The sequence below is a fragment of the Mucor mucedo genome (genome assembly GCF_025094135.1).
Source record: "Mucor mucedo strain NRRL 3635 chromosome Unknown EV154scaffold_347, whole genome shotgun sequence".
Lineage (NCBI taxonomy): Eukaryota > Fungi > Mucoromycota > Mucoromycetes > Mucorales > Mucoraceae > Mucor > Mucor mucedo.
The window spans coordinates 1-16,009 of record NW_026252631.1 but is presented as its reverse complement, the minus strand read 5'-3'; the positions used below and the strand labels follow the sequence as shown (position 1 = coordinate 16,009).

General features: G+C 35.2%; 1 protein-coding gene across 1 annotated transcript; it reads right to left on the bottom strand.

Annotated features, from left to right (window-relative positions):
• Positions 1-4,188: 4,188 nt before the first annotated feature.
• EV154DRAFT_534606 (uncharacterized protein) lies at positions 4,189-5,206 on the bottom strand (the record flags this gene model as incomplete). The annotated part of the gene is given in 4 exon segments (XM_051604038.1): positions 4,189-4,509; positions 4,522-4,627; positions 4,683-4,742; positions 4,812-5,206. Coding segments are annotated over 4 exon segments (451 nt in total), but the record flags the coding sequence as incomplete, so codon positions are not given.
• Between the last annotated feature and the right edge of the window lie 10,803 nt (positions 5,207-16,009).

Sequence of the window (16,009 nt, the reverse complement as noted above, 5' to 3'; positions counted from 1 at the left end):
AAAGAAAACATAGAAGAAGCGAGTGGAAGGGCTATACTTACGACGAGAAAGGAATTAGTGTGGTCAGTGAAAGGGTGATACTTACAACGAGATACTATGGTGACGGAGTTTACAAGGGCTATACTTACCGGGGGATAAAAACGTTACAAGGAGCACCCTAAACAAGTTCCGCGAACTTTAGTATTATCAACCTGGCTTGAATCCCGACCAATCTTCACACCCATTAAGGAAGGACGGCGCGACGTAATTACCCAATGCTGTCTGCTTTTACCAGAAAAGAACTGACGCTGTAGGCGATAGACACGCAAGATATCAACGAACACCTCCTAGACCCAGCCTCCTAACACCAAGTGCAATCATCCAAATGCTAATGCCCTTTCATACCTACCTACCACCAAGTAAACTACTCCCCATGATATACTCCACTTGCATGTTCAACCATACCGTACTTCAACAAGTAGCCTTGGAGATCCACGGTACAAGTAAAAGCACACGTTTGGTCATAATTTAAGAGAGTACCCATGACATCAACCCATAAGCAATTACTGGCGCTTTAACAGGAAAGATAAGACCAGAAGGAGCTGATCGAACACTTGGAAATGCTTGTGAATTACATCCTTTTCTACCAGATATTGCCTTGGGATTTGGTTTCAATTGTTCAAGATATTTACCCTCTTGTATTCTTCATGGGAACAACACAAAGTCTTGAAAGTCTTCCATCTTCATTTCAGTCGAGTCCAAGTCCAACACCTTTTTTTTTTTTTTTTGCTTTTTTTTTGAATTTTTCCTTTTTTTTTTTTTTAAAAATGTTTTTAATTTTTTTTTTTTTTTTCGGGTTTTTTTTTTTTTTTTTTTTTTTTTTTTTCTTGGATTTTCTAAATTTTTTTTATATGTACAGTGTGGGAGGTAAAATATGTACAAATGGGTCCGGAGGACAGCACCAGGCCGCCAATATAAACAAAGGTTCCCGGCACCAGGCCAGGAGAGAAAAAGTACAAGTAAATATCATATATACAGTATGGGGCGGAGGCACGAGGCCTCCATGTATGTACAGTTTTGGCACCTAACCAGTAGATAACATATTTACAGTATGAGGTAGGGGGCACCAGTCCCCCCAGGCTATTTACAGCGGATTTTTTATATACAAAAGACTTGGGCACCAGGCTTGCGAGATATTTACAAAAGGGAAAGTATATACAAAGTTTGAGTGGCACCAGGCCAGAAAGAAGCGGAAAGGAAACAGAAGGGAGCGGAAGGAGCAAAGGAAGGGTGGCACCAGGCCTTTTTTTTTTGGTTTTTTTTTTATATTTTTTTTGGTGGTGCTAGACTTGAACCCAACCGAAACTTGGACAGAAGACAGACAAGACCTTGCGTTGTTTCCAGAAGATTACAAGACGGTAAGATACCTTGACCAAGAGAAACCAGCACTTTGGGAAATATCTAGTAGAAAAGGAAAACATAAACAGATCCTCATGTTCAACCAACCCCAACTAATCTTACCTTTCAAGTTAAAGTTAGCCAGCATCCACTTATGGGAAGAGTCATAAATACTCTCACACGCCCAATACGGTACTAGTACAAGACCGCTTCACCACAAGACTACAAGTATCCATACAGTATGATCTCCCATACAAGTGAATATATCACAGGTTTCATCTACAAGGAAGCAAGCAGGTAATCCCTAAAAATAAATTATATGTCAATATTTGGCTCTTATACATAAACAAGGATAAATAAGGATGGCTTACCAGACACCAGCATTCTTCAGAAAGCACTCAGTGCAGTTGACCAAATCTAGGAAGTATCCCTTGACACCGTACGTGGACACCCACACCGCCAATCCCTTTCCGCAAGAGACAGTTTCACCAGATAAGAACGGTCACTTTAATCCTTCATTTCAGAACAAGCAAGACGATCAAGTACCCTCACCGAAGCCGACAACCCTCGGCCCACTTCCCGAGTTGTAGAATGAACCTGGCAACAATTGTGAACTAAAAAAAAGGGGGGAAAAGAAAGTAAAAAGGGGAAGGGTAAATGAAGGAATAGGGTGAAAGGGGAAAATAAGGGGGAGGGTGGGAAAAAGGATGGGTTAGGATTAAGAAAAAAAAAGGGAAGGACAAAAAAAGAAAAGAAAAGGTGAAGAGATGTAAAGGAATGGCAAAGGAATGACAAAGGAATGGGAAAGGAATGAGAAAGGGATGAGCAAGGATGGTAAAAAAAAGGGGAAGGAATAAGGTATAGAAACAAAAAGAAAGAAAACACATGAGAAATGTCTATTGTGACTGTGGGAATAAAACTCTACAGCATTTGTCACCAAAAGTAGTACAATGTCAAGTCCTTTATAATAGTGACACCTGAGATAAACAATTGTAACAAGAACAATAAAATTCTTAAAAATGTTATTCAAGATCTATGGCTATAAAAACTTAGCGATATCTGATACCAGGCAGAATGAATTTGAAATACTTGTTAAGTAAACTCATTCTTTTTGATAAATACACATTTTTAAGCGCTATCAACCATTTGAGTGTTTTTTTTGTTTTTTTATGCAGATCATCTAAAATAGTCATTTCATTAGAGGGGTAAAGAGTCTTTGAAATTTGAACTTGACAAACAAATGGAACAGTATTGATTTATTGCCACAGAAAAACGTAAACTAAAAATAGATTTCATCATTTCACTGCTGAAAATAGGAATTGATTAAATTATTTGATTCCTTAAACAAACACTGGGCCGGTATAATTCACTGCTTAGGAAGACCTTATTTGTTACATAGACGTATTTCAGGGATCAACAACAACAACAAAAAAAGAAGAAAGACACTATATTGCCACACACCCCTAGGCCAAAAAAAAAAACTTAATTAAACCAAGTAATAGGGGACAGATGGGCGGATGGCCGTCAGGGGATAAACATCCATTCAAATCAGGGGGGATAACCACCCATGAGCGATTATCAATTTATTTTGGGTAAATAAACAATTTAATACAAAAATAGACTTACTTCATTCACTCAAAAAGAGTAGATATCCGTCCAGGCCGTTCCCAAGCAATCTATGTTTTAAAAAAAAAGCTGTTGGATTTGTGAAGAAAAATAGCTCTCCCAGTATACAGTACCTACTAGCTTATAGTTATACTATATTCAGGATAACCATGTGGCCAACATACAACCTGTGGTGATCTGCTATATTGTTGCTACATTAAATAAATCTATATCTATGACATCAATACATTAAGAATGATTAAGGAATCAATTACCCAATATAGATAGTTAGTACTATCATATCACAAGGTTACAAGAACACAGTGACAAAGGATTACTAAAGATATGGAAGTACAATGTGTCTAAGATGACAGTAATTCCAAGTGTAACATATTTACAAAATAAGCAGTTAAAGGTAACAGGATACACACTGGGAAAATAATAACAACTTCAAAGATAAACTAAAGATAGTGGTACAGCAGATAGTCTTTTTTATATAAATACTTGATCATTTTATTTCATAATAAAGACAATCTTATAAACAGTCTCAAATTACTTACATACTGCCTTATAATTTTTACTTACTTCAAAACACAACACAACCAGTAAATTAGACATGCTAATTTATTAATTAGCGATATTGTTTTAAGTCATGTCGCACTTGTTATTACATTTTTGTAAAATATTCAACCCCCCCATAAATTTTGGTTGGCAAAATAAAAAAAGAAAACTACTATTTTGAGTGAAAAGTATTTATTCCCGATACATGAAGAAGATTTTACTTGGAAACAGCCCAAGAGTTATTGTCCATTCATTTTGAGTAAAACAAAAATATAGCATAGCATTCTAATTGTCTTTGTCTGTTCCATTTACCTGCAGTAGACGAGTATCTGTCAGTAGGCAAATACGTACTCATTCGAATAATAAAAAACAGGTACACACTAAAACCTAAAAATTGCCCGATCCATCTCAGTTATCGTCAACTGGATAAGGATTCGTCTATAAGTATAAAGTCACTCATATGCGTTAAGTCACATAAACAAACGGATTATCCGACACTAAAGGTCGCCCATCCCATTAACCAAGGTACGTATATATTAATCTGAGGATTTTTAAGAACTCATCGAAAAAAAAGTATAGCTGGTGCGGTTTAAAAAATTGTGAGAGGGGGATTCATTTATTACCAAAAATCTGGTTTGGTGCACCTGGTCTCTGCAACGTAAAGCTTAAGGTATTGTTGTAAGACGGTATGTGTCTTCAAACGCCTTGCTTCTTTGATCATTTCCGCGTATTACGTTGGATATAAGTCCAGGTGTAGGGTAAATGGTGTCACTTTGTCTTTACCTAATCCACAACAGAGTTGAAACCTGCCTGGGTCAAGACCAGCTTCTGATCTTTTTTCGACCCACATGGATGCATTGCAGTTAGAACACATAGTGGTCATCCTTCCCAAACCATGTCTACTGGGCATTATTTTAGTTTGCTTTGCTTGATTTATAGTTTGGTAGACACGATTACAATTCTGGCGGCACAAAAGGCTAGTTTTTCTTAAATGCCCAAGTTGTTGACATGTTGAACAGCGGACTATTCTTTCTTGGACTGGCTCATGACTTGAAATGAACTCAGGTTCGTCTACCTCCATGTCCTATTGGAATTAATCTTAGTTAAAATGCTTACAAAAAATTTTCTTTTTGCTGTACCACAGTGATTGAGGCTGGGTTGTTTAGTGCATTGTCATGGTTATTCAATGATGATGGCACCTAAAAAAAGTCAGTATTTTCAAAAAAAGAAAAAAAAAAAAAAAAAAAAAAAAAAGAAGAGATGACTACATTCGTATTTAGATTTACTGTATTTAGAGGAACATCTAGGTGGGATCTACGACCATGACCTTCTTGACCATAGGATGCACAATTCACACTATTATTTGCCATGTTTTAAAAAAAATAAAGGGACAACGTTAATACTATGAGCTGTATTCTTGGGTGAAAGGGTTCATCCCGCACCCCCAATTTTTTTATCACTCCTTAAAAATTGCGCTGTTTAAAAAAACCAAGCATACTGTTTTTTAAGATATTAGCGCTTTCAAGCTTAATACTATTAGCCGTATTCTTGGGGGAGCGGGAGGCCCGTCTATATCGGACGAAAATTTGAGGAAAGATTCAGCCAAAATGGTTTTCAGGTGTGACTGGGTTTTTCTAGAGCTAGATAATAACTGGGGTATTTGTTGACTTAATTTTTCTCTCGAACTTTCTTTCAATTATAACAATTACTCATTCTGAATTCTTCTTCATTCTAGGGATCACTCCTACGCTTATTGATTAATGTGCTGTTGCCATCGGGGAATGCGTAATCTGGTAAGACTTGTATGGGCTGAAGGATGCGCTGACGAACGGTTATACTTTGAAAACTCTCTCCAAGTCGACTTTGGTCCGTTGAGAATTAATAGACTGTAGTACTTAGTAATGCGAAGCTGGTTGCAAGCACTTTAAGCAAATAATGCCTTTTTTGCCATCCTACGTATTAGCTACTTAATTTGCTGAATAGTTCAAACGCTCTCTTCAAGTAGATTTAGGTCCGTTGAGAGTTTATAGGCTTTTTTTTTTTTTTCGGTAGTCCTATGTTTGCTATCAGTATTTTAAGCGACTAACGCGTTTCGGTTCTCTCCTTCATATTGATTGCTTCACCAGGTGCTCCCGCTTTTGTTAAGTACTCTGCATAATATATTAATCATTACAAAACGAATAACTTTTTGGTTCTAATTGTTAGGTACAAGATAAGATTGAAATCCTGAGAACGGCCTTATACCCTGTAAAAGAAACCAAAGCGATATATCTGGTCTTCCCCAAAACCTCCTGTAGTGCTGGGAACAAACATTACATAGGTAAATACCTCCCTCTTTAAAAAACGTATACAACATTGAACTAAATTATAAGTCAGTATCCCATATCAGCTTCAAAGGATCTTGTCAAAGGCATCGTTCACGTTAATTTTGGTCTGGCTTTTCGCTCTCTCAAATTATTGACCTTCTCAATGTCCATTAAATTTCGCCAATCTTGGATTATCAACTTCTGACTACTTAATCGTACCAATAAAACAAACCGCTTCGTCCAATTATATAGCTTAAACCTATATTAGTTCTTCCCATGTAAAGTAACGCGTATAAACACAACGTGCTTATGACAAAAACATTATTCCTTCCCCAAGACAAAATTACCACCTTTCCTTTATTCTTAATAAAGAGTTTTATTTCAAACAATTCTTGAAATGTCGCTTATCGTTCTGCTTTATAGTGTCTGCATAATTGTTCATGTGTCCATTCTTAATACAATAGCCGAGACGTAAAATAGTATTGTGGTCATGAACTCCGATGGTTGCGGTTTGAGAACTATCCTGCAAAATGCTTCATATTGTCATTGAAACGAAGCCAGACCATCGTCTTTGTAACACATGTTTCCTGTTCTCTTTCTTTTGTCGCACATGTAAAAGTTGAACATGACTATTGCATCTTGTCCAGCGTCTCTGCTCCAAATAGTTTATCTCCGTTATACCTTCTACTTGTGAAACACATTTAATATCCATTGTCTTTGTATCCTTGTCCTTAAAGTCCGTTAGATAACATAGGTAATACCAGCTCATCTCATCATCTCTATCTATGCCCGATGCCGCAAATATGTCTTGAACTCAATATGACTAAGATTCTGTCTCGGTAAATTTGATCTCTGAACCATCGTCTACTAGTCCTGTCAACTGTTACAAATAAAGGCAAGTTTATCTATGTGTACTTCTGTAATTAAGATCTTATACATCTTCATTTCTTCTTGAATAGATCTTTTTCGGCTTTCATTTATTTTTAAACATATAATAAAACTATTATATATATATATATTTCTGTCATCCTTGTTCTCACCTAAATAACCATTCTGTTCTGTTCTTGCCCTAGCCTCTGTTAGGTATCCTCTACACTAGCCGTGAACTCCACATAATTAGCCCCCTTTTTTAAAAATACTCTATAGTCAGCCTTCGAAGTTTACTGATGAACAAAAACACGGGATTTAGGGATTTTGAGATAATACACTAGTTCAGTCATGACGTCCATGAAAACTCTGTTTATTGTATCACGCTTCAGACTATATACCATTTGATGAAGTTACTTTGATATACATAATCTCCAAATTCATGGCTTTCCCAATAAATACGGATGGGTGTGTTTTTCTGTGCATGTGTTATAACTTGATTTTGATTATGGTCATCTTTATGTCATAAAATGATACGTTTGCGGCTCAAGTTGATTTTACAAAACCTTACAGGTCTACACTAAACAAAATAAATTTATTTTACCTTTACTGCTCTCATGAAGATACAGTTAAAAGCGATGTTTTTGTTCGGCAGCAGCAGGAGGAGCTTGCTCGGTAGCAGGAAAAAGGCCAGCAGAAGAAACATGTTCAGAAGATAATTGCAATTACAGAAGAAGGTGTAGGTACAGGTCGATAGGATGGGACAGGTACACGTAGGCCAGTTTGATCTGTGCAGCAGACGGAGGGTTAACGCTGGGTTGGCCTCTTACCACAAGAGGGTGCGGGCGTTGGCCATTGATGAAGTCAGCACTTAAATAATTTTGGAAACTCATATCTGTAAAATAAAATGGAGATGGTGAAAAGAAAGTAAAATCGATAAAAATAAATTGATCTTATTGAAAAAGAAGTCGGATTTGGACATTAAATAATCTGATAGAAGGTTTTTGGGCATACAGATTTTACTTCTTCGTTTGGACAATTTGATGATTTAGCACTGAAGATATTCAATCCTTCAATTTATTATTGAACTTTTAACAGATTCTATTTATAAAAATATAACCTTTCACAAATAAAAATCGAATGTCCTCAATCGGAATCTTTAAAAAATAGTTTCATGTGCTTGCGAGGGACTAGAGAATTGCAGTTACAGTTGGGCAACTTGTGTTTCGTACTTATTCCAGGGATTTAATTTATTATTTTGATTTTAAAACAATTCAATTTAAGTAGTTGAAGAAAAGTAATTAGACTAAGCAACAAATGCTAAAGCAATTGTTGTATATACAAAAATAGCTGGATTTGTTTTGTGATGCCTCGTCATCAGACAATGAAACTGTGGACATCCCAAATAGTAAATCAAAATTGTAAAAAAAAAAAAAAAAAAAAAATCAAATACAAAAATGGAGGTTCGCAATGTACAATTGAGCTTAAGCTTTGAAACCCGAATTTGTATGTGATTTTCAGTTTCTGGAATTTGAAAATCTTGCGCCATGTAATAAAGAATATGAATAACCTTAATTATATTCTTTCTGTCATACCCATTAAATATATTATCGATTATATGTTATTTTTGAAATATTTTATGTCTGAGAAAAAACAATTTTATACAAGTATTTTATCTGGTTTCTCTGGGATTGGCTCTCTTTTATTCATATTTTTAAATACTAATAATAACTGGAGACTAGAGTACCTCCTCTGTAATACGTTTGCGAAACATCGCTTTTAACTGTATCTTCATGAGAGCAGTAAAGATAAAATGAATTTATTTTGTTTAGTGTAAACCTGTAAGGTTTTGTAAAATCAACTTGAGCCGAAAACGTATCATTTTATGACATAAAGATGACCATAATCAAAATCAAGTTATAACACATGCACAGAAAAACACACCCATCCGTAGTTATTGTGAAAGCCATGAATTTGGAGATTATGTATATCAAAGTAACTTCATCAAAAGGGGTTTTGTCTGAAGCCTGATACAATAAACACAGTTTGTTATGGACGTCATGTGTCACGGACGGAACAGGAACAAGACACAGAAACTACTTGGCGACACGAGGGGGGCGATTGGTTAAAATAAAATATGTTTATTATTAAGAGGGGGAGGGGGTTAGGACTAAGATCCAGAATAACGTTTTTCTAATAAATAACTAGCATCTATTTATACTATTTCTTATACATGGGAAAAGCTACGATGGGTTTAAATTATAGATTAACAAGGGACTTTACGGAACAGATATCATGAGCAGATTATTTGACAAGGATGAGTAATTGAGATTCGACGAGTAATAGCAGGCTGGATTTAGTTGACATTGAATAATTAGATGGTTCGGGGAATATCTCTGATTTGACACGGGCGGGAAAACTGGATTGGGATATGAAGTAATAGATGATCGGAAAAAGGTTTACTAAGGTTGAGTCAGACAAGAGGCGGGAAATATATTGGAGGGCAGATTAATGATATGTTTTACAAGGAGTTCGGTGGCGGGCAAGATATACTGATATGATTTTTGGTACAAGGTTTTACAGGGAGTTTGGTAGCGGACAAGATATACTGATATGATTTTTGGTACAAGGTTTTACAGGGAGTTTGGTAGCGGGCAAGAGATACTGATATTGATTTCTAGAACAAGGTTTCACAAGGGGTTTGAGATCATGGTTAAGTTATGCAGACAATAAACAGGGCGAGTAAGTTCATGACATCATGACTGAACTAGTGTATCATCTCAAAATCCCTAAATCCCGTGCTTTTGTTCATCAGTATACTTCGAAGGCTAACTATAAAGTATTTTTAAAAAAGGGGGCTAATTATGTGGAGTCCACAGCTAGTTTAGAGGATACCTAACAGAGGCTAGGGCAAGAACAGAACAGAATGGTTATTTAGGTGTGAACAAGGATGACAGAAAATATATATATATAATAATTTTATTATATGTTTAAAAATAAATGAAAGCCGAAAGAGATTTATTCCAAGAAGAAATGAAAAGATATAAGATGTTGATTACAGAAGTACACATAAATAAACTTGCCTTTATTTGTAACAGTTGACAGGACTAGTAAACGAGGTTTCAGAGATCAAATTTACCGAGACAGATTCTTAGTCATATTGAGTTTAAGACATATTTGTGGCATCGGGCATAGATAGCGATGATGACATGAGCTAATATTACTTATGTTATATAACGGACTTTAAGGACAAGGATACAAAGACAATGGATGTTAAATGTGTTTCATAAGTAGAAGGCATAACGGAGATAAACTATTTGGAGCAGAGACGTTGGACAGGATACAATAGGCATGTTCAACATTTACATGTGCGACAAAAGAAAGAGAACCGGAAGCATGTGTTACGAAGACGATGGTCTGGCTTCGTTTCAATTACAATATGAAGCATTCTGCAGGATAGTTTTCAAACTGCAACCATCGGAGTTCATGACCACAAGACTATTTTACGTCTCGGCTATTGTATTAAGAATAGACACATGAACAAGTATGCAGACACTATAAAGCGAACGATAAGCGACATTTCAAGAATTGTTTGAAATAAAACTCTTTATTAAGAATAAAGGAAAAGTGGTAATTTTGTCTTGGGGAAGGAATAATGTTTTTGTCATAAACAAGTGCACTCTATTTATACGCGTTAACTTGCATGGGAAGAACTAATATAGGTTTAAGCTATATAATTGGACGAGGTGGTTTGTTTTATTGGTAAGATTAAGTAATCAGGAGTTGATAATCCAAGATTGGCGAAATTTAATGGACATTGAGAAGGTAAACAATGAGAGAGAGCGAAAAGCCAGACCAAAATTAACGTGAACGATGCCTTTGACAAGATCCTTTGAAGCTTATATGGGATACTGACTTATAATTTAGTTCAATGTTGTATACGTTTTTTAAAAAGAGAGGTATTTACCTATGTAATGTTTGTTCCCAGCACTTCAAGACGGTGTGGTGAAGACAAGATATATCGCGTTGGTTTCTTTTACAGGGTATAAGGTCGTTCTCAGGATTTCAATCTTGTCTTGTACCTAACAATTAGAATCAAAAAGTTATTTGTTTTGTAATGATTAATATATTATGCAGAGTACTTAACAAAAGCGGGAGCACCTGGTGAAGAAATCAATATGAAGGAGAGAACCGAAACGCGTTAGTCGCTTAAGATACTGATAGCAAACATAGGACTACCGAAAAAAAAAAAGCCTATAAACTCTCAACGGACCTAAATCTACATGAAGAGAGCGTTTGAACTATTCAGCAAATTAAGTAGCTAATACGTAGGATGGCAAAAAAGGCATTATTTGCTTAAAGTGCTTGTAACCAGCTTCGCATTACTAAGTACTACAGTCTATTAATTCTCAACGGACCAAGGTCGACTTGGAGAGAGTTTTCAAAGTATAACCGTTCGTCAGCGCATCCTTCAGCCCATACAAGTCTTACCAGATTACGCATTCCCCGATGGCAACAGCACATTAATCAATAAGCGTAGGAGTGATCCCGTAGAATGAAGAAGAATTCAGAATGAGTAATTGTTATAAATGAAAGAAAGTTCGAGAGAAAAAGTAAGTCAACAAATACCCCAGTTATTATCTAGCTCTAGAAAAACCCAGTCACACCTGAAAACCATTTTGGCTCAATTTTTCTCAAATTTTCGTCCTATATAGACGGGCCTCCCGCTCCCCCAAGAATACGGCTAATTGTATTAAGCTTGAAAGCGCTGATATCTTAAAAAACAGTATGCTTGTTTTTTTTAAACAGCGCAATTTTTAAGGAGTGATAAAAAAATTGGGGATGCGGGGGGAACTCTTCCACCCAAGAATACAGCTCATAGTATTAACGTTGTCCCTTTATTTTTTTCTAAAACTTGTCAAATAATAGTGCAAATTATGCGTCCTGTGGTCAAGAAGGTCATAGTCGTAGATCACACCTAGATGTTCCTTTAAATCCAGTAAACCTAAATACGAATGTAGTCATCTCTTCTTTTTTTTTATTTTTTTTTATTCGAAAATACTGACGTTTTTTTAGGTGCCATCTCCATTGAATAACCATGACAATTCACTAAATAACCCAATCTCAATCCCTGTGGTACAGCAAAAAGAAAAATTTTTGTAAGCATTTTAACTAAGATTGATTTTAAAGAGGACATGGAGGTAGACGAACCTGAGTTCATTTCAATTCATGAGCCAGTCCAAGAAAGAATAGTCCGCTGTTCAACATGTCAACAACCTGGGCAATTAAGAAGAACTAGCCTTTTGTGCCGCCAGAATAGTAATCGTGCCCACCAGACTATAAATCAAGCAAAGCAAACTCAAATACTGCCCAGTAGACATTGTTTGGGAAGGATGACCACTATGTGTTCTAACTGCAATGCATCCATGTGGGTCGAAGAAAGGTCAGAAAGCGGTCTTCATACTGGCAGCTTTCAACTCTGTAGTGGATTGGGTAATACAAAGAGACACCATTTCACCCTACACCAGGACTTATATCCAACGTAATACGCGGAAATGATCAAGGAAGCAAGGAGTTTGAAAACACATACCGTCTTACAATAATACCTTAAGCTTTACGTGACGGAGACCAGGTACACCAAACCAGATTTTGGATTTTTGACTCAGGTTTTGCTAAAGTTATTTTAAAATAATAGGGTAAAAGCAAACTATCAATGATGGACAGTTAAAAAGATAGGTTTAACTGAAAGATTCCCCTGTTACGGAAGTACCTGGTTTTGAATATACATTCATTATATCCATAGATTTGTCGGGATTGCCAAATAATTGACAGAAAATATATCAAGAAGGTGCTCAAGGCGTGGCACAGACAGTGTTACGTAGTCGGCGTTTCAATAAAATGTGTCAACTTGCACTCTCACAAGTTTCTGACGAAATAAGCTGTCGTATTTGAGAAGATATAAACACTTGATATGTATAATCTTCTCTCTTAAACACATATTCATATGAGCTAAATCTCAGTACAATCATAATCGCACTGATGACGTCCATCTCGAGATCGTACAGTCACTATATTAAGAATCCGCAATAATTACAAAGAAGCTATCCTGATCAATTAAGATCCTTCTTCGCTTTTTATCAAATTAATAAAGATTCTTTATTTGTGTCTCATCGACTTTATAAGACTATATTTAAATTAACTAGTGAATACCGCTTTTGCCACATAAGCCATTATATAGTCCAACAAGAATATATTTGTAATATTTCATCAGTTTGAAGTGAATACTTGTCCACCGCAACTCACTATCAAACGAGATCAAACTTTACTTTCTCAGCATGAATTTAATTGGGCTATGCACTACGTTGCTCTGACTGTTCTGTGTGATGAGGATATTGTTGACCATTTTGGAAGTGTAGAGAACTATGACTACAATGTTGTATTTTCTTTAGACATACTTTTACAAGCTATTAAAATAAAAACGAAGCTACATATGCCTTCAATACAATCCCAAGAAACATTAAGGATATTGACACAAACGATACTCTTTTTTGAAAAAAAGCATAGGCTCGAATGATTTATTTCGAATACTTGTAATTTATATTTACGTACCTTTATTGCACATCTTCCACCAACATGATTTATTCCACACGAGTATCTTAAACGTCCTCAAATAGATTTTTAGCATCTCGTTTTAATGACCATTGGAGATCAAACCCTCACTTTTGTCATTCACCATATTTTCGTCCGCTTTGCATATCATGCATAACCCCTTTGCTGGTGCATACAAGTTGATTTCTGTAAATTCCAGCCACTACAAATTTGTTTGGCGCTACTTACGGGAGGCAAAGTTTGTCTGGGTACCTTCTTATCTTGTCATGTTTTATTTCATTAATTGATGTTATCTTCATCTAAACATCGGCATCTTCCTCTAAACATCAGCAGTCATTTGATGTGTCGAGTTTTAAACAGTTTTTTGATAGGCGTGACCCAAAGATTAGATCAATGAAGGTATATGTTGAATTTATTTGATGTGAGAGACAATACAATTACTTTCCAGATAGGTTTGAATAACATTTGAACATTATTCCTACATCAACCCATCTTAAAGTTTAATACTTAATACTATCCCTAAAATCTTTGTAGAGACACAACGTTCGTAAAGCTTAAATGAATATGCAGATAAAAAATAATTGCTTAAGAATCTCTTCTCCTCAATCAAAAAGCTGCCTATTTCATAGTGTGTATGCAAAGTGATTTACAACGTAGTGTCACAAATGGTCTTCAATATTTTAAAGGTGTCTTTATTCAAGTGCAAGTTTAGGTCAAAACCAGTATCACCTATAGTAGCAATGTTATAATAGTAAAACATTTGTCAATTAGAGTAATAAATCATCACAACAAACAAAATGAGATTATAGTCATCAATGTTCATAAATAGTAGGGCGTATAGGTGTATATACATACCTAGTTGCAGTTTTACAACTCGTGTGGGTTGTCGTATTTCCTCCAATAAAGATCGTATAGAATGACCTTCAATATGGTTAAATTATAATATTCGAGTGGTACTCTCATATTACCAGTATAATCTTGTTACAGATTATATATTGGGAATTATATTATTATTGGTTGTTATGACTCTCTTTAATCTCTAACTGAAGTATCAGCAAATGAGAAATTTTCACTTAATAATTCGGGCCACTCAATATGATAAAATATTGATTGACTTGAGACCATATAATTCTAATTGCCATGTTTCCGAAGATAGAAACATGCCACTACCTATTCTTTACCAGATTCAATCTCCCAGATATTTTGATATAAAAAGCGTCACCCCTTTTGCGATGACCTTCTCTCCATAACTTTAATAAAGGATTAACAGAGACTCATTTCTTTAATTCGTTTTTCTTCTGTTTTTTATCTAATTTTATTGTCTCAAAACATCACAGTGGTTATTACAAATGCAAAGTTATCCAAAGCTTTGGGATGAATAAGCAGGAGACTACCAGTTACGTAATTGAAGTCGTCGAGACTAGGATTTCGACTGTTGGTTTATGTAGTCGATTTGGAGGAAAAAGTAATTGAATATTGTACATTCCCAGTGATAACTGCTTTGGAAAACGGTAAAATTTGAAAAAAAGTGAAAAGTGTCGTGTACGTTCACAGTGATAACTGCTGTGGTAAAACACATAATATATAACTACATAAACTACATAAATAATAACGGCTACAGCCAATAATAAATATACACAATTGTACAAGAAAGCATACAACCAATAAAATACATGATACCATTTCAGATAAGGATATGACAGTAAAATATTCTTATCACCATTCTGCCATTAGTCATAGACAGGGACAGAGTTTATATAATACGGAAACAAAAAAAGAAAACTATGTGTTACCTCACAGAGTATCTTCAAATCCAAATATACCTGCTGTAATCATAAAAGATAGACAGCCATTTTTCTGTGTAACATACACAGAATATAGTTTCTCAAGCATAAGATAGTGATAAGCACAGTAACAGCTTATCACAATTATAAATCATTACCATCTAACAATTCATATAAATAGGACAATTTCTAGATAGATAGTTTTCCTTTTAGTTTATTTTTAACCTTCAACCTGGAATAATACCACACTGGATATTTAACTTATTCCCTGTTTTTATTTTTATTCTTTTTATGTTTCTGTGTAAACCAATCCGGTTTACCGAAACTGTTTTGAAAAACGGTAGAATTTTTAAAAAAAGTGCAAAGTGTCGTGTAAGTTCCCAGTGATAACTGCTTTTAAAAGAAAAAAAAAACATTTGTTCTTGTTTATCTTCCTATAAAAAAAACAAATGTTTTACTATGGCAGAATTTAAAAAAATGAACTTCTTTTGTTCTTTGTTCTTCGTGCTTCAAGAAAAAATTATGTACTTTATCCCTGCACTGCTTTGATTTATAACTTTATTAAGATCAACAACACGACAAATAAAGAAAAACTAGTTTGCAAAAAAGAAGTCGGAGTTTAACAAAAAATTAAAAAAATTACAGCAACCAGTATTCCCATGTGGTCCCCCACCATAGTACTGACTGCTCCAGATATTGCTTAACTGCGGAGATCGGACAGGATACTACGGCCTCCAAAAACCCTTTTAAGTTGAATTTAAAGAGTCTGTTCACTACAACACGATACCAATTGGAACGATTATTAGATAGCATACACCAAATCGCATTTTTGCGTACGACATCATTCTCTTCATTTTTTGATGGCTTAAACTATTTAACCAGCTCCCTTTTTTTTTATTA